Source organism: Cervus canadensis, chromosome 5, assembly GCF_019320065.1.
Source record: "Cervus canadensis isolate Bull #8, Minnesota chromosome 5, ASM1932006v1, whole genome shotgun sequence".
In the NCBI taxonomy this organism is placed as follows: Eukaryota; Metazoa; Chordata; class Mammalia; order Artiodactyla; family Cervidae; genus Cervus; species Cervus canadensis.
In genome coordinates, this window is record NC_057390.1 from 21,418,122 (window position 1) to 21,438,366 (window position 20,245).

The 20,245-nt window shown below is 39.4% G+C and overlaps 1 protein-coding gene across 4 annotated transcripts in view; it reads right to left on the reverse strand.

The window, feature by feature from the left end:
- Nucleotides 1-334: 334 nt before the first annotated feature.
- The window catches only part of THUMPD2 (THUMP domain containing 2), a 37,365-nt gene continuing 17,454 nt past the window's right edge, over nt 335-20,245 (reverse strand). For 3 of the 4 annotated variants that reach the window (XM_043468401.1, XM_043468403.1, XM_043468402.1), the window contains 4 exons: nt 15,691-15,762; nt 15,068-15,182; nt 6,402-6,510; nt 335-1,256 (listed from right to left, as the gene is read on the reverse strand). In XM_043468401.1, the coding sequence (XP_043324336.1) occupies nt 914-1,256; nt 6,402-6,510; nt 15,068-15,182; nt 15,691-15,762 (639 nt within the window). In that variant the 3' untranslated portion in view covers nt 335-913. Of the gene's footprint in view, nt 1,257-6,401; nt 6,511-15,067; nt 15,183-15,690; nt 15,763-20,245 lie in introns of those variants that run through there. The other variant, XM_043468404.1, reaches the window with a different exon arrangement.

Below are 20,245 nucleotides of genomic sequence, written 5' to 3' on the forward strand. Positions count from 1 at the left end.
CCACTGGGCCTGCTATGAAGTGCTCTCAGGTAAAAACCCCACGTATCACCTGTACCCCACTCGCCCCACACTGACAGTGGACCTTGATAACTGAGCTGAGGCTACACGTTGCACCCTGGGCAGAAAACAAGTTTTTGCTTCTATTTTGGAGAGGTGGGATTCACAAGGTGAGAATTTTCCCCAAAATGGAAACATTGTTCAAATGGTACTAAAGCAGCCATGAAGCTATGTTAGGCTATGGGAAAAAAAATCATATTTTTCATCAACTTCCTGTTTCTTTAAGAAGTGAACACAAAGGATGCATTTAATTTAAATAGGAATGAAGTGATAATGCTTTTAGGAAAAAACCAAAACTTTACTTTCCATCATGTTGGAGCCTATTGGTTTAATTCATATTATTATTCCCACTGATGCTTTACATAATATGGGACATAAAAAATGTACTGCCAATAAAAGTTCTTTTCATTCAAATGGAGAAGAAAATTATAGGTTCAAAAAAAATCAAGTTAAATATCAAAAGAAGTTGATATCAAAAAATAAAATTTCTATGTTTCAAAAAACCTGACAGTGAAGATATTATCAAATTTGTGATGATTGAGATACACTTTACGGTGAGCCTCTGAAAACCTTGGCTTTGAAGCTGAAGCTTCTGCTTAGAAACAGTGTGGGCAGAGCAGACCTGTTCACATTTTGACAGAAGGGCAAGTTTGAGAGTCCTTTAGTTCAAGTATCTGTTAATTATCCTCTGTCAGAAACACTCTTCAGAGTGTTAGATGGAAGTTCTTATGGAAGAACAGGTGTCCAGGAGCCACAACCCTGTTTTAGGGGAATCTGTTGACTTGGAACCCTCTGGCACTGTTAAGATCCCTGAGACGACTGCCTTTTCTACTCTGTTCAGCTGACATGTAAGGACTCAGAAGCAGCAAGCCCGCGATCGCCCAGGCGAGTACGACTTCTTATACTTGGAGATGAGTGCGTCTGTTTTCCCAAGGCTCACTCTGTAGCAGTCCACTGGCACCAAAGAGCCAAGCGGTGGCATTCTGTCCCAGCGCTCCTGGCTGCTGGCTGCGGATGAGGATGGCGCTGGCTCTGATCCAGCCGCTTTTTCTGCACCAGTCAAGCGCTCTTCGCCTCCAGGATCCTCTGTGCGGCCGCCCTGGGAATCCAAAGGGCTGCTACTCGCCTCACCGCCCTTAAGGTGCCTGTGGTGATCTTCGCTGAGTAACAGCACGATGATCCCACCAACACGAAGCACTCTGGGCCAAAAAAAAAAAAAAAAGGTAATTAGTATGAGTATTTCTTTGTAGACAACAAACAATCCCACTTTGTTTAAAATATTTGGTGTTCTTAATTTGAAATTTAATTTTAGCCATTTAAATGCGAGGATTTTGATAATTAGGTAGTATCTTCCATAATGCATATTCATTATAGTAATTATGAAATCACTAGTACAAATCTGCTTTAATTATCTATTTTTACTCTATTTAAAAGGCAAGCCTCAAAGTAATTTGTAGTCACAGTTTAATAAGTGATTGTACAAAGGAAAAGGCAAATGAAAGGATCCTGAGGAATCTGAGTACATGAAAGGCAGCAGGCTGAACAACAGCAGAACAAAGTCCCCAGGAAGGAGTGAGGACAAATACAAAGAAAAGGCAACAGGGAAGACCCGGAAATGTCAGCCTGTGGAGGAGGACTCACTTTCTCAATCGTCTGACCCAAGTCTACACAGCACTTATGTGGAAACAGTGATGGATAATGGCAAACAGTCCCGAGTTCCTAAAAAGATGACTGAGCAGTGGGAGAGGGAGGCAAGCAAGAGCTACAGAGCACGTGTGGCCAACGCCACTATCAAGGCGAGTGTGAGGGGCTCCGGAAACACCTCGGGTGGGACCCAGACCTGGGCACTCAGCGTGGGTGAGAAGAGCTACAGTGGGTGTGACGGACAAGCAGGAGTGAGCTGGGCCGAGGGACCGGGGGACGGGAGCAAGGGATCCGCGAGGCAGGAAGGGAGCAAAGACAGGAAGCTGTGGAGAGGAGGAGGTACTGAAGGTAGTCCACTGGAGGGGGAACCAGAGCGGGCGGGATGAGGGGATGGAGGAGCTCTGTCTGGAACATGCTGAGCGTGGGGCCAACAGACAGCCGGGCGTAGGGCCTGGAGGTTGTCAGAGAGACCAGGGTTGAAGGTGGAGATTTGAGTTTCCCATAATAAATGGTAGATAAAGCCAGGTGGTGCTAGTGACAAAGAACCCACCTGCCAATGCAGGAGACATGAGAGGCAGGTTCGATCCCTGGGTGGTAAAGATCCCCTGAAGGAGGAAATGGCAACCCACTCCAGTACACTTGCCTGAGAAATCTCATGGACAGAGGAGCCAGGTGGGCTACAATCCATGGGGTCACAAAGAGTCCAACACAACTAAAGGAGCTTAACAAACACAAAGCAACAATGGGTCATGAGATCACCTAGGCCGGAAGAAGAGACAGAGGAGAGAAAAGGGGTCAAGGAACAGGGACTTAACATTCAAGGAAGGATGGAGAAGGAAGAGCCCATGAAACAGCCAAGGAGAAGGTCTGAACTATGGTGATATCACGGAAGCCAGAGGAGCAGAGTTTCAAGACGGGAATGAATGGTGTCAAATGCAATTCAAGTATATTCTGTTGCCATATCCATTTTGCAGATGAAGAAACAGAGGCACTGTGGTTTTAAATAACTTCATCATTATAGTCAGTTTGAAAAACTGCTTGTGCAAAGATGGCTCAGAATGTTATTCTTTATTAAAATGAAATGGTGGACGTTACCTACATACCCATCCCTGAGTTCTATAGGCTACATAATGGTATATATATATATAATGCAACCACTGTGGCAACCACTGAAAATTATTATGTACATTATAACAACTGATCAGAAAGATTTATGAGATATTTCTGAGTGGAAAAAAGAAAGCAGATTATACAGTGAGGTAAATTAAGGATGATCCTATTAATATAAAATTGAAAACATCTATTTGTGTATGTGTACATGGAATGGTGTCTAACAGGACATTCACCAATTAATTCATTGTAACTTATTTCACATAATGGAAGAAAATAAGAAAGTAAAAATCACCCGGAATCTACTCAGAGATGACCATTTTTGATAAAATGTCCTTCTAAGCATCTTTCCACATTCATATACACATAAATTTCTTACTAAGAAAGCTATTCAGAAATTATAAAGCAATATGTCCCAAACTGTATTCCTCTAAACACTAGGATAGTATGAGAGATTATTTCTTGTATATATAAAAAAGAAACCAACTAGAATTATGTGGTCAATAAGTTGGGGAAGCTCTGTATCAAAAAACATAAAAGAGATTTCTCTTTTACATGTGAACCTGCAAGACTAGGGGTAGATGACACAAATACCCAACTTATTTGAACTTGGATGGCATTAGGCCTTAACCTTCTACCACTCATCTCAATTCCAAGCAGTCTGGTATATTCATTGTTTTTTGAACATGCTTTTTGCTTCATTATTACCCAAGAAATACTTGCTGAATATCTGCATGTATAAAACATGGTGTGGTCTCCTTTTTCATTCTTTGCAAATTTCTAAATTTCACTGAGATCATGCTTCTTCCATGAATCCACCTCAAATCTGGGCATTTAGTGACTTCTTCCTTTAAGCCGAACAAGTTAACTCTCTAATTTTGCTCATCTGGTTGAGAAGAAAGCTCAAATATTATACTTCTCTGTATTTCTCCTCTGCATACATGAAACTGTTATTGCTGAAGTAAATTAAAGGAGGAAATAATTGAGCTGAGAGTGCAGTGCTCACACCACCAGAGCAATCATCTGTCCTACAAGTTAAAATTCTGATTGCCTGTTCTTTCTTGAAGAATCCAGTGCTCTGTAACACTCAGGACCAAATATTTCCATTGCCTATTATAAACATGTTTATTTTGTATTTTTTCTTATTTTTAATATAATTGCCCTCCATTCCCTTCCACTTTATATCTAGAGCCTAAACTACTGGTAAATCATTGGGAAAAAAGTTATATGTACTTTAGATATATTTATATATATCCCCACCTATTTCTCAAAAGCACTGGAAGTGTTCTACACTGAAAAATCAGGCCTGAGCTAACAATTACTGAGAGCTTTCTAGGCACCTAGCACTGTCCTTGCTTCCCTTGTGGCTCAGCTGGCAAAGAATCCACCTGCAATGTGGGAGACCTGGGTTTGATCCCTGGCTTGAGAAGATCCCCTGGAGAAGGGAACAGCTATTCACTCCAGTATTCTGGCCTGGAAAATCAGCACTGTCCTAAGAGCTTTAAATCTACTGACTCCTCAGGCCAGTGCTGTCAAGTAGGTACTATTATTTAAAGATGAGGCACAGGGTGACTGAGCAATGTGCCTATGACAGAAATGACAGAAGAACTATTGAGTATTCTGACTCCAGAGACTATGCTCTTCACCATTGTGTTACAATATATGGCCTGTATAAAACCTCAAACCAGAAAAAGTCACAGGCCAAACCATGAAGGCTGAGGGCATGTGGCAAAGGAAGCTTGGTCATAGGATCCAGGAATGTTCCTTATGTCCAAAAGCATACTTTTTTTATTCTAAATTTTATTTATTTTTAAAAATTTTGCTTTTTTAATTTTTACAATGTTGTGTTGGTTTCTACCATACAGTTCAAATCAGCTGTAATTATATATACATCCTTTCCCTCTAGAGCTACCCCCCTCTCCCCCATCCCATCCCTCCCCATCCCACCACAGAGCACCAGACAGGGCTCCCTGTGTCACAGAGCATCTTCTCACCAGCTATCCATGTTACACACGATAGTGCATATACGTTGTCACTACTTTTTCTATTTATCCTACTCTCTCCCTCTGTGACAGTGTCCATAAGTCCATTCTCTACATTTTCATCTCCATTCCTTCCTTGCAAATAGGTTCATCAGTACCATTTTGCTTTCTGGGAGGCAGCTGAATTACATGGGAAATCTTGAATGTCTTCCTGATTCTCGCGAAAATATTTAAATTTCCCGAAACAATGTGAGGGTGGTCATATCTATTAGTTTCATTTTCAGTTACTTAGAATAAAAATCAAAACTGACCGAGAGAAAGTCAGGCTGGTCTAATTTTACTAGCAATGAAAGGACATTTTCAATGTCCTTTGGACATTGAAATGGAGGGCAATTGGACTGCCCTCCAGTGACTTGTGAAGATGTTTAAAACACACAGCACTAGACCATCAGGTAGGCTAGGCCACCACCACTAGTGGAAAGTTCCAGGTTGGGTGGAAAGTTTCCTATTAAGTGTAACATGCTCTGACAGTAGTATCTCACCATGGGCTAGCTTAATAGTACAACTGGTAAGTTACCTCGCTAGGCACAAAGGCTGTGGTTATTAATCCTGGCGGCACCACAGAATCGCCTTGGGAGATACTAAGAAATACTGGATGCCCAGGCTCTACCCTGGACTGATTAAATCAAAGCCTCAGTGAGGAGGAGTGGAGAATGGGTATCAGTGTTTTTCAGAAGCTCCTGAAATGATGTTAATATGAAATCAGCATTGCAAAATCTCGAGGGGAATGCTCCATTAAGCAGAAGGGGATACAGGAGCTCAGGAAGTGTCCGAGTTACAAGTCAGGTAACTGCGGAAGAGGGTTGCGCACAGGCTCCTGACCGTGTACTATGTCGTCCTGCACCATCAAACACTCAGTTGAGACAATTTATACAAACTGACCCCTGATCCATGTCCCTTCATCCCTCTGAGTGTTCTAGGTTCTCTCCTTTATCAACTGAAATGATCAGGAAAATTCATATTCAGGTCTCACTGTTGGAACCTCTCACAGAAACACTTTCACTCCACTGCATTATATTCCCTGAGGTTGACCTTAGAAACATTACATGACTAGCACTTCTGCATTTTCATTTCAAACCAACAATGAAGGCATCCATTCTATATGACTAAATGTTTCGTATGTAAGTTCTCAGTAGCTCAGTAGCTCTGTGATCTTGAGAAGGATAATATTTCTGGGTCCTGGTTTCTCTCCTGTAAAATGTGGGGGATTAACACAGAGGAGGCAGGGCTGGGGGGAGAATTAGAAGTAAATATGTAAATTAACTAGCTCAGTGACTGAAATATATGTCATTATTTTAGACTTTCAAATTTTTGGCTATAATGAAAAATTATTATCTTTTCCTGAATAAAATTTATAGTATGATGATACAGAATAACTATATCAAGTTTATAACTATATAAACTTCTGTTTTGAAACCTTAGAAAATTAAGCTATAAGAACTCTAGGAAATTACTAAAATGTAATCAAATCTTAACTGAAGAGCTACAGTACATTTTGGTTAAATGCCCCATGGCTCAAAGGTTTTGGAAAGACACTTAACAACTTACCTTTCCATCTCCTGCACAGTCCTTTTGATGCCTTTTCCTAACTTAAACTTTTTTCCAAATGGAATATCAGAAATAATAATATCGACACTTTCTGAAGGTAATGGCAATTCTGAAATACAAAAATGAGAAAATTCTATCACAGTAAGTTCAAACATTTACAACCTAAATATGAGAAAACTGAAGTACGCAGGATTATTTTTGCATACCAAATAAAATTTAAGGCTTCTAATATTGTTTCTAAGGAATGACAAGATCTTGAAGGTTTTCAGAATCACTAAAAATAGACGGCGCATTTGTTGTATTCTGTTCTTGAAAAGTGGTTTTTCAAGTGTAATAAAATGTGACATAAGTTAAGCAGAATTTTAAATTAACCAGAAAGTTAAACTCTTTAAAAATATTACATGAAAAGAAAATTGCTGGATCCAAGAAGAAATATATTAGGATGCCTAGAAAAGCCTTTTACAAAATTATATCCTATAACTTTCATTTTTCTTTTCACAATCATATATAAAATCTATTTTTAGATCTATTTGTTTTTAAGAGAAGTGACCGATAGGTTTCATTGTATTTTTTTTTTTTTTCATTTTTTTTTTTCATTGTATTTTTAATGGCAACCCCAAAGGTTAAGAACATCCACTGAAGTCCTAAGACTAGAGAAAAAGTTAAACAATCAAAAATCAAGCAAATGACATCACTAAAGCAAAATATAGTGTTTTATTATCAAATCTAAATTTCTTTCTCAACTTTACATTTTATTCTCAGAAATTAACTTAAGGTAATACACCCAATCTTAACTTCCACATTTTCTGAATATACTTTTCACTCTGTACTTCTTATACTTCTACCATCATCTAAATTTAAATAATTATTTTAATTTCAGACAGCACCTAATTCTATAGAAATACAATAGAATTTAAATAGTCTTTACTATTCTGAATACAAATTTTTGTTGGCAGGAAATTTAAAAACAAAACAAAAATCCTGTTATCGGGCAAAGTCTAATGAATGAACACTTGCTAATAGAAGAAAGAGTGGGTTGTTAGAAGACAAGTAATGGGGTAGTATTTTGTTAAAACTAGGCAGGAAATCTTTTGTTCCAAGTCACGTTTTAATGTCATGGTGGCTCAGACGGTAAAGAATTCGCCTGCAGTGCAGGAGACCTGGGTTCGATACCTGGGTCCGGAAGATCCCTGGAGAAGGGAATGGCAACCCACTCCAGTATTCTTGCCTGGAGAAACCCCACGGAGAGAGGAACCTGGTGGGCTACAGTCTATGGGGTGGCAAAGATTCGGACACGACTGAGTGACTATCACTTTCTTTGTTCATTTAGTTTTAGGGTATTGATATAGAATGGGGCTTCCCAGGTGGCTCAGTGGTAAACAATCTGCTTGCTGACACAAGAGATGTGAGTTCTATCCCTGGGTCTAAAAGGTTCCCTGGAGGAGGAAATGACAACCCAATCCAGTATTCTTGCCTGGGAAATCCCATGGACAGAAGAGCCTAGTGGGCTACAGTCCATGGGACTGCAAAGAGTCAGATATGATTGAGCAAACTGAACACACACACACACACACACACACACACACTGATATAGGACACACCCATTTGAACACTATAACTATACTTGAAAACTACTAAAGACAATGAGGAAACATGGTTATCAAATGTTTATACATGAGGAACCAGGCAGTAATTTACTCTTGAGATCGAGCCCAAGTCTTTGGCTTACATAAACACACAACAAACATGAGTTGCCCATCTTCAGGTTTGGATTTTTTCCCCTTCTGGTTAGTCTATTTTCATTTGCAACTTTTCTACTCTGTATTATAATTTACCGAACCGCTTTAAATCGTTTTAGAAGATGAAGGAATAAACATCACTGAGACAGAAGAGACTAATCTTTTACATAGAACCAGTGCCATCTTCCAGTAATAGAACAGAAAATAATCTGAGCTTTTGTGCAGGCTCTGGTGTCAGCTTGCATTTGGCTCTGCCACTTACCAGCTGTGCGACTTTGGGAAATTATTGCTTTACTTCTCTCATCTGTAAAATGGGAGAAGTACCTATCTCAGAAGTTAACATGTGAGGAACCTACAGAAAGATCAACAGACATTGCCTGGCACACAATGAGCAGTCAGTGATTGTCAGCTGTTAGTATTTACAACGCCCTGTCTAGTGTGTATAAGGAGATGACCGCCAGGTGGAGCCAGCGGGTCAGGATCCTTCCAGGAAGCTCTGCAGAACTTAGCAATTCCTTCTCACCGCTCCTCAAAGACCTAGTGGGGCTACTTCCAGATGGGTCTCTTTCGAACTTGCCTTTCCCTTAGCAGTGTTTCTCAATGTGCGGTCCCCAGAGAAGCACCATCAGTATCACCTGGAACTAGGGCCCAAAATCTTGGGCCCTACAACCAACCTTGATATTTACTGTGGATCAGAATCAACTGAAGGGCCTGGTAGAACGCAAACTGCTGGCCCCACTTCCAGAGATGCTGATGCATAAAACTCCTAAAATCACGAGCACCTGACCCGTAAGAGTCAACACACAGTATAATCTTTTAAATTATTAAATGTTTGAATTGCCTGTGAATAAAGAGTTTGTAACTAAGGAGATAAAATTCTGAAATAGAAACATAACTTAAAACAAACAAGTAAAAAAATCATCTCTGCAGGATGAAAAAAAAGGTAAAGGACTGGTATGTCTTGAATAAAACTCTATTTACTCCCTCCTCTTGGGATAAGTTTGAGTAAGAACTGCTTAAAACCAGGATATAGCCCTAAGATATTTTCTCCCCAAAAGTTTTAAGAGCCTTTAAAATAACTTTCATGTATATACATATACAAAAGACTGGGTAAACTTTTACAAGGTTGAGCACACCCTTTTTTATATTTTCTTTCACTGTACTTTGTTATTCTTTCCATCATCTAGGTTTGTAACAATGGCATTCTGTCTTGTAATTCTCAGTTGCTCAAATAGTTGTATATTTGATTCAATCCTCGTGACCAGTCATTTCACTTTGGCTTTCTCTATTCCTCAGTTGGTTCATCTCTTAAATGTCTGGGTTTTATTAATTTTTAATAATTTTCCCCCTCTGACAGGCTTGTTAGTGAAACGTTGCCTGAACTTGTTATATTTGAAAATATCTTTGTAGTAAAATGACACCTTGGTTGAGCATGATATTTCTGGGTCCCACTTTGCCTTAGTAACCTTCTAAGTAGCCACTATTTCATTGGCTATTGCGCTATAACTTTGTTTCCATCACGGGCAGATTTTGAAGTTTACCGCATTAGATTATGCCTTTTCTTTATTTGATTGCTGCTGGTGAAATTTTTCTATTTATACTATTCTTTTTGATTTCATAAAATAGAGAATACAAATACTTCAATGAAGTTGAAATTTCAACGTGTATTTCTAATTCAGAAGTCTATAATTAGTCTTGAATATGCAAAATATAGTTTGGCATCTGGGAGATGATTTTAAAGTGCTGTTGCCAGTTTTGTTTTTAATGACTGCAATTTATCAAAAATTTTTAAAACTTAAAAGTTTTTTTTGCACTCCATTTGTTGAATTCTTCGATTACAACTTTCCAATGAATTCTGAAAAAAAATGCAACTACAATTAGGCAACTAGTTTATTTTAAAAAGTTTATAGCATGTTTATAAGATACTCTGGCTGATATACAAAGTAATTTTTCAAAAGTTTAAACATTTTTAAGAAAAGTGAAGTATAGCTGATTTACAATGTTGTGTCAATCTCTGCTGTAGACCAAAGTAACTCAGTTATACACATACAGTTCTTTGCTTATATTCTTTTCCATTATGGTTTATCCCAGGAGACTGAATACAGCTCCCTGTGGCATACAGTAGGACCTCGTTGTTTATCCATTCTAAATGTAACAGTTTGCATCTACCAACTCCAAACTCCCAGTCCGTCCTGCTCCCTCATCTCTTCCCCTTGACAATCACAAGTCTGATCTCCCCGTCTATGAGTCTGTTTTTGTTTTGTGGATAGAAAAATTGTTTTCTGTTGTGTTCATTTGTGCCATATTTTAAGATTCCTCATGTAAGTGATATTATTTGTCTTTTTCTAACTTATTTCACTTAGTATGATCATCTCTAGTTGCATCCATGTTGCTGCAAATGACATTATTTCATCTTTTTTATGGCTAAGCAGTATTTCATCTCACACACACACACACACACACACACACACGTATATACCACATCTTCTTTACCTATTCATCTGTCGATGGACATTTAGGTTCTTTCCAAGTTTTGCCTGTTGTGAATAGTGCTGCTATGAACATTCGGGTGCATGTATCTCTTTGAATTATACTTTTGTCCGAGTATATATGCCCCGTAGTGGGATTGGTGGATCATATGATAATTCTATTTTTAGTTTTCTGAGGAACCTCCCTACTGTTTTCCATGGTGACTGCACCAACTCACATTCCCGCCAATGGTGTAGGAGGGTTCCCTTTTCTCCACATCTTCTCTAACGCTTGTTATTTGTAGACTTTTTAATGAAGACCGTTCTGACCAGTGTGAGGTGGTGCCTAGTTGTAGTTTTGATTTGTATTTCTTTAATACTTAGTGATGTTGAGCATCTTTTCATGTGCCTATTGGCCATCTATCCTCTGGAGAAATGTCTATTAAGGTATTCTGTTCATTTTTTTTCTTTCCTTGGATTGGTTTTTTTTTTTTTTTTTTTTGGTGGTTGTTGTTGAGTTGTATGAGCTGTTTATTTTGGAGATAAAGCACTTGTTGGATGCATCATTTATAATTATTTCTCTCGTTCTGTAGGTTGTCTTTTTGTGTTTTTTTCCTTTGTGCAAAAGCTTATAAGTTTGGTTAGGTCCCTTTGTTTATTTTTATTTCTACTACTTGGGAGACTGACCTAAGAAAACATTGATAACAATTTATGTCGGGGAATGCTTTGCCTACGCTCTCTCCTAGGATAGCAGTTTTATGGTATTATATCTTTTTTTTTTTTAATTGGAGGATAATTGCTTTACAATGTTGTGTTGGTTTCTGCCATACAACACTACGAATCAGTCACAATTATACATATATCTCATCCCTCTTAAGCCTCTCTCCCACCTCCAGGGTTACGTTTGTCTTTAAGCCATTCTGAGTTTATTTTTGTGCACAGTATGAGGATGTGTTTTAACTTCACTGATTTACACGCAGCTGTCCAACTTTTCCAGTACCATTTGCTAAAGAGACTGTCTTTTTTCCATTTTAAACTCGGATTAAACATTTTAAAACCCAACAAATGATGGGAAAACAAAAAAGCATGTATTGTCAGGCTGAACTGCTTTTTTTGCATTCAACCATCTTTACAGATAGCCTACAGTTCAGTTACTCTGTGTATATTAAAAAAATTTTTTAAGTCTATTATTTTGATAACTTAAGTTACTATTTCAATTCAGAACATCACAGCTTGTTTGGAGGTAATTATGAATTATGTAAGTACCATGTCAAATTCTAAGTACATTTCTGCGTCATAGATTTCTTTATTTAATAAGAACATTAATCTTCACCAGGATGCTGTGGTCTACCAAACAATGCATAAACAGACACAGGTTTAGTGCTGAGCTGAATCAACAGCAGCGTTCACAATAATGAAAGATGTTTTATCTCTGACAGAAAAAAAATTCCTAAATTTCCAGAATTGGGAGCGGGGAGGAATACTAAACCATTACTGGAATTGACTTAGCTAATTTTCTTCTTGAAGGATCTGGTAACACTAATACAAAACTGGTAACATTTCACTTCCTGCAGAGGTCTTCTGCTAATGGAGCCAATGAATTAATAGCCATAGCTTCATTTTGTTCATATACATAAGAAAATTTGGAATTGAAAACGAACAAAATTAATTTAGAAGAGTGGCCATTTGATCTAAATGAAAAGTCATGCTTCACAGAGTGACAGTTAAATGCATTTCTTTCTGTTGCATCTGATAAACACTATTTTGGCTTGGTCTCCTTAAAATAATGACTAAGTTTTGAAGTAACTGCTAGGTGCCTCTATAAACAAGTTTATTTCATTTGGTTACTGCTATCACCATGGCCCTCACAGTGCATGATAAAAGTAAATAAACATTTTACTCCAGTTGTATGTTCATCAACAGCTTTCTTGAGAAATAGAAACTCAGTATATAATTTTTCATTAAATATGCACTTTTAAAATCTTATTGCTGCTGAAAGGGTTTGTTACAGAACAGTGTTACAAAACAAAGGGATTTATAGCATATGATATATGATAAAGCCACTGGAGCAAAAACACTCATATTCTCTAAGGTGGGCTTCTCACCCGCTATTTCCCACATATATTTCATGACACCCAACCTATCACTTCTCAACATTTCCCGACTCCCCAGATGCCAGGGCAGCCTGGCAGCTTCATGAATTGTGCAGAATATGGTGTGAACCACAACACACCTGGTAGAACGCCAAGTGTTCTGCTCCCCTTACCAGCCAAACTACCCAAAAGAATGATGAGAACTAGCTGTCTTCAAGTTACCTTTTCCCATTCTCTCCAGATCCCACTCAGGCAGGCCGGCCTTTGTTCCTGCTGCTCCACGGAACCAGTCAGGCCTGAGTTTTGCTCCAGGGAACTGGACAAGCCTGAGTTTTGCTTCACCAACCAGCAGCATCTGACACAGCTGCTCATGCTTGCTCAGATTCTCTCTTACTTTCTCATCCCTGGTTGTTCCTTTACTAGATTCTCACCCTCCAGGACTCTAAGCATCTCATCCTCAGAGAAAGCCTCTCTCTTCTCAATTTGTGCTCATTTCCTAGGTGATCTCATGGATGTAAATGTTATCTGGACTAGTGAAGTGCACCGTCTCCCCTGAACTCCAGATCTGTATGTTGACCACTACCCTGAGATCTTAGTGGTTCTCAATCATCATGTGGAACTGAACAGGCCCCCACTCGTAACTTGTTCCTCTTGCAGTTTTCCGCAACTCCATAAATGGCAGTGCCACCCTCGAGCTGTTCAAGTCAGAAAGCTTAGTCATCCTTGTTCTTTTTCTCACATTTAATCCACTAACAAATCCTGTTGGCTCTACCTTCAATGTATATACATATATATATGTGTGTCTGTCTGTGTGTCTGACCTCTTTTCAACACCTCCACCAATACCACTTTGCCCTAAGCCACCACCATTTACCTGGATTATTGCAATGGTTTTGCGACTAGTCTCTTTGTTTCCGTCCTTGCTCTACTGTTTGTTCTTAACATGGCAGTTAGATTAATCTTTTCTTAACATGGCAGTTAGATTAATCTTTTAAAAAGCTAGATTTATTTGGCTACTAGGTATAACAGAAAACTTTTTTTTTAATTAACAGTTGAGCACTTAATGCTTGTTTTTAAAGTGAAATCTTATGGGAAATGCCCACGAGAACTGATGAAAGTGGAGCTGGTACAGCAGCGATGTTCTGATGGGCAAATCAGTACTTCCTTTCTCACGCTACCAAGGCACTTTGGAGACTGTGAAGGGTTTGAAAAACCATTGCTCTGGAACAACTTATAAAGCTATTCCATTTTTCTTGAAGATCTCAAAAAAAAAAAAAAAAGCTTTCTTAAATTAGGGTATATGAAAACTTGATTTAATCCAATCATCCCTCAGCTTCCTCTAGAAACTTATGTTGCACAGAGTCCAATTAAAAACCTCGACAGAAAGATTGAAAAGACAGTCACTGGCAGCAAACAATTGTGAAACTTCAACCAACAATATAATTTCTTCTTTGAGGCTGCTTTATTATGCATTTATAGAAAAATTATCCTAATATTTTGTTAATAATGCATTTCTACTACTTTCCTACTACAGTAGAATAAATTTTTAACAATATACTGTTTCTCTATATTACAGAGACTTATCTATCACCTATTTTCACTGTGCCAAGAGAACAGGATTTTCTTCACTGAGAATTACATGTGGTCACTTTTAAGGGAGAAAGGCATGCCAAGGGAAAGAAAGGAGGAATGTGAGGCTTCTCTCGGTCTGAATAACATGGGTGTTAGGGAAATATTATTTTGGACTCCATAGACTTGATTGCTCATCATGTTTCTTGCTGCTGACTCCTCATCAGTAAACAGGGAGTGATGGCTCTCGTCTGCCTCACAGGGTGATGAATCCTGGTTTGCCCTAGGATTTCTGTTTTAGCACTGGGAGTAGTACTGGTGTAGCAAACTGGGATGGCTTGTTACCTCATTCCCCATAACATAGGAATACTATCCAACTGAAGCAAGCAGAAGGTAAGATAATTCAAGACATTTCATATAGTTTATCACAAAGAATTCACAGATTCTCAACAAATTATTGTTGCTATTATTATTATTTTTGTTTATTTTATGCCTATACTGAATGATTCCTGGTTATCATATGAGAAATGGTTCAGATGCAACAAACACATCTTAAGAAGACATGCTTTTACTTACATGCTTAGGGAAACTACATACAGTTCTGGATAACGAATCTTTTGAAAAATAAAAAAGTTACAATTATAATATTAGAAGTAAACTGAGTATTGGCCCTACAGATATATTCCAAGGTATAAATAATTCAACCTTTATATGAACATATGAAAAGTGAGTGTTGTTCTGTATTATGATTCTAAATGTGTTTATTTCCCCCAAATGTTTGCATTTTTAATATCTTACCTATAACAGAGACTTTAAGTAACTCAATTTTATCCTTGAGGCCTGCAGCTTTCAGATTGTCATACGCACCCGATAACTGTGAGTCACTGACATCAGCGCCCACATAATACACATCCTATGAGGGGAGAAATTCAAATTACAAATAAAACCATATTTTATGTAGCTAAGAAAATCTACCTGCATTTTTTCAAATGATAGAAATGAAATCAATAGATTTGTTAATTCAGATTAAAACAAATTTAGGATATTTCTTTAAAATAACTTTCAAGGACCAAAACCTGAGGAGTTTTTGGTAAAATGTTAAAACATTAATTTTTAACATTTTACAATTAATATTTTACAATTCAAATGTCTAAGGAATTGAGGGATTCATATAATGTAGGTCATGACTGGTTATTGGAATTCTGTCATAATTTCCTAAATTTATCACAGTATTTAAAGAAATAACACAGTAATTTAATTAACCTTTCATAGTCTACTTTGACTACAATTAAATAGTAACTCATATAATTAAAAAATAATAATCCCTAAATAGACAATCTACCTGTAAATAATTGGTAAGTGTATACACAACACACGATTAAAGTAAAACACTGCTTGGTTTACCAAACTTTAGAACTTACTGGCCATTCCTTAGCAGCTTCCAAAAGTATTGTTCCAAGTCCACACATCGGATCTAAAACAACTGCACCAGCCTATAGATAGAAATGTTGATTTGCTACTGTTAAATCTACTATAACAGGCATTATACAAGAAGCCTAAAACTTGAGGCATCAATCATTTCAGGGTAAAGATTCCTTTCTAAACTTTATGAGGAATTTCAGGTAGTTAAAGCCCTAGTGCAGGCGTCTGCTCGGCACGTTTAAAGATTAGGCAGGAGACCAGTGTGGCCAAAGCACAGTGGGTGGGCGGGGAATGGTGATGCCATCAGAGAGGGGGCCAGGCAGCTCCACCAAGATGGGCTGTGTAGATTTACAACCAGCACGTCCTGCAGGTTCAAAACACTGCAGCGCATGGGACAAGCCTACAGTATGACACCTGGGGCTTCTGCTTCTTACCCGGAAAGTGAAACAGTGAAGGGGTCACCAGCAGAGGCAAAGAAAACACAGTTAATCAGGCACTAGCTTTTAAAGTGCCATCTGGAAGCTACGTACATCATTTCCACCAACATTTAATTGGCGAAAGCATGTCAGTTGCGTGACACACACAATGTGAAGAGGTTAGGAATGGGGCCACCCTCTCTGTACCTGAGAGGAGAGCAGGAAATCTGGAGGAAAAAAACTAATGACTCTCCCCTCTGGGGGACAGAGGGTGTCACATCATGTCTGATCTTGTAGGTGTTACAAGGATTCTGATTCGATTCTGAAGGATGGGAAACTACGGCAGGGTTCTGAGCAGAGGAGAAACATGATGTAGCATTTCAAAGGGATCATTCTGGCTGCCCTGTTGAGAAAGGACCACAGAAAAGTAAGAGAGTTACAAGGAGGCGAGTTAGGGAATCCAAGCAGAGATAATGGTGGCCTGAATCAAGAGTGACATTGGTGGAGGTGGCGGAGAAGTGGTTGGATTCTGGGTATATTTTAAAGGAAGAACCAACAGGATGGATGGCAATGTGGCATATTACAAAATGACAATGGTCTGACGTGACTCAAGTTTTTAAGAGATGATAAAAAAGAAAATAAGTCTATCGTCTGGATGCTGGTGATCCCCTAAGTACCAATGTTTGGTAGATGAAGGTTCAGCCGTGTACATGAGTGTAGAGTACCCTGACACAGAACCTAGACTGGTCCTGAAAGGGGAACATCCAACAAGCAGGAGTGATGGGTGTCCACGTGCTAGCAGGAGAAGCAAGATGAGCGGTTTCAGCGGAGTGCTAGTGAGAAGAGCCTGAGGGGACGGGGACACACGAGAGTGTGGGAAGGAAGAAGTAGACGCCAAATATGGAGGGCTGACTGCTCCTAAGTTTTTCTCTAAAGGGAAGCAGAGAAGGGGGTGAGAGCTGATGGATCATGTGGGTTCGGGAGAAGGTCAATTCATTTTAAGTTGCAGGATAGTACAGCATGTACACAAGCTGATGGGAATGAGCCAGTAGAGAAAAAAGTCCTTAAGGAGGCAAGAGGGGATGGAACCCAGAACACAAGTAATGGAGTGAGACAAGGACAGTTCATTTATTATAATGATTATAACAATTATAATCCATTATAATTCCAGTGTGTTGGTAGACCTCGTGAGGAGAACATGTTAAAGTTCTCTTTTGACGCCAGTATTTATGTCACTTAAGAAGCAGGAGAATTACAAGTATGCTCAAGGGAATGACTGTAGTGATAGAACCTAAAATCCAAGTGGTGAAGGAGGGCTGCGTACAGGCGGTGAACAGGGCCACCTACTGGGCTTCCTGGGTAGCCCAGCTGCTAAAGAATCTGCCTGCAAGGCCGGAGACCCGGGTTCAATTCCTGGGTCGGGAAGATCCCTGGAGAAGGGCATGGCAACCCATTCCAGTATTCTCGCCTGGAGAATCCCATGGGCATAGGCACCTGGCAGGCTAAGCCCACGTGGCTGCAAAGAGTCGGACACGGCTGGACTAAGAACAGCACAGGGCCACCAGTGACTGGAGGCCTCGCGGCGTTAAAAACTATGGCGGGGCACGAGATGGAGTGAGTGGGAAGGAGGATAAGAGCAGCATCTTTGAGATTTGGGGAAGGTATGCTTTTCTGGCTATGATAAACTCTAGCATGTGACTATAGAAGACCATGAGAGGCAGGCAGAGCAAGACACTAAGGGATCAGACGGCGCAGACACTGAGTTGATAAGGATTTCGGACAGGAATAATGGTGTTTGCTAGTACACCAGTGACAACAGGAGAGCCGTAGGTGACGAGGATCACTGGATGGCATGTGCTTCTAAGGCAGTGAGAGGTCCTGGGCAGACAGGGCAGCAAGGTGCAAGCAGGACACCTACCCCAGCTCCAGGCCCAGAGGTCCCTTGGTCTGTCTACAGAGGAGGCAGAGTGCTCAGAAGACAGCGGGGTTCAGCCAGAGCCAGGGGATACCTGATGAAAAGAAACAAAATGTCCTTCAGAAACTTCTCCCTGACGCTAAATTCTACCAGAGTGTCATATGGATCCCCCCATAAAGGGGCAGAAAAATAACAAAAAGAATAATGATTTAAATGACAATTTTAAGATTAATAGCAGTATGAGAACTAATTTTTATTAAGGACTTAAAATGTACCAAATGCCATGCTCTTTTTCCCCATGGTCCCTCTTTGATGAGGTGATCTGCCCTTAAATATTTTTCAATGTCCTTATTTTACCGCAGGACTTTTCTAGTCATGACACCTGGGGACACAGACAGTAGCAGAGACGTATTTCCAAATGCTTAAAGTAATAACCAAGATTTACATAGAATTTGATTTTCCTTGCTTTTACGATCTGTATGATGGAGAATGGTTTACATTGAACATGAGAAATACCTAACACCCCCAGGCTTAAATTTCAGTTTCCATGGCACTGGCCTACTCAAGGTTGAGCTGCTTGTGCAGAGGTTTAGGTACCAAGCTCCAAAGAGAGGCCGCCTGGGTCCAGGCTGGATACTGGGATCATTTATATGGGGGGTCACACTGTGTTCCCTCAAAAAGAACCGTGCTGCGCACATCTAAGGGGAGGAAGCCCCTCAAAAGCTAGAGAGAAAACAGGCAGAACAAGCAACACACATCTAGTGAGATGAAACTTCTGGAGGGAACAGATAAATATGTGAGAAAAGTTAAAGCCTCCAGAGATATCAAATATAGCATGTGAGGCTGGCTAAGTTGCCTCAGACTCTGTGTGACCCCATGGACTGTAGCCCTCTAGGCTCCTCTGTCCATGGGATTTTCCAGGAAAGAATACTGAAGTGGGTTGCCATGCCCTTCTCCAAGGGATCTTCCCAACTTAGGGACTGAATCCAGGTTTGTTCCGTCTCCTGCACTGGCAGACAGTTCTTTACCAAATATAGCATGCTGCTGCTGCTAAGTCGCGTCAGTCGTGTCCGACTCTGTGCAACCTCATAGACGGCAGCCCACCAGGCTCCTCTGACCCTGAGATTCTCCAGACAAAAATACTGGAGCAGGTTGCCATTTCCTTCTCTAATACATGCATGCTCCTCTGCATGCATGCTCCTCTAATGCACCAGGCTCCTCTGTCCATGGAATTCTCTAGGCATACACATACACAATTTTCCAAAGCTAAAAAAATCCATGATTTTAAAACTAAACATTTCAATAAAGTGCAGCACATTTTGGTGACTCTGGTTATACCTTGGAAGATAATGTCCAAGGAAAACTCAAAATACACAGGCAAAATATAAAGAGATGGAAAACATGTGAGAAAGGAAGCTTAACATGTTTAACACAGGAACTCCAGAAGCAAAAAAAAGGAAGTTGTTTAAGGTAAAAAACACTAAAGCAAAATAGTTGAGGAAATAATAAGTAAATAATGGATGAAAGAGTACCTGAGCTGGAGGAAAAAAAATGATTTCTATAATTATTATATATCCTAAATAATAGTTATTATAATTATTATTACTGTTTAGGTCCAGGGCAGGATGCCCCAAAATGTGCTTTACTGGCATATTGATTATTTTGAATTAAAAGTTACTTAAGAAACAGCAGGTAAAAATAAATGATGTTAAAAAGAAAATACACTCTGACCCACTTCTCTCCCCCTGAAAGCAGGAACTTAATCTCCCAAGTGAAGGCATCTTCCCTCTACCAGGAGGATAGAAAGCATCTTTATCACCAGAGTTAGGGAATTCAAGGCTGTATGCATGAGAAAGCTGGATAAACAAACTGTTACTTCTTCACTAGTCTGCTACCCCAAGCACAAACCCCTTTGTTTTGTTAAATCTTCACAAGCATTTGTCTAAAAATAATATATAAATAGCCTGCTTCCATCACTTCAGGGGTCCCACTTCTATGAGACTTTCATGCATACAAATTAAATTTTTTTTCTCCTGTTAATCTGTCTTGTGTCAATTTAATTATGAGGTCAGTCAAAAGAACTCAAGGGGGGATAGCGAGGTAACCTCTCCCTCTGACATTACCATAGCAGAAGTTAACACTTAGGTATTTTCTATACGCTAGGTGTTGTTCTAATCCCTTGATAAACGCTAATTCACTTCGTCCTCACACAGTCCTATGAGA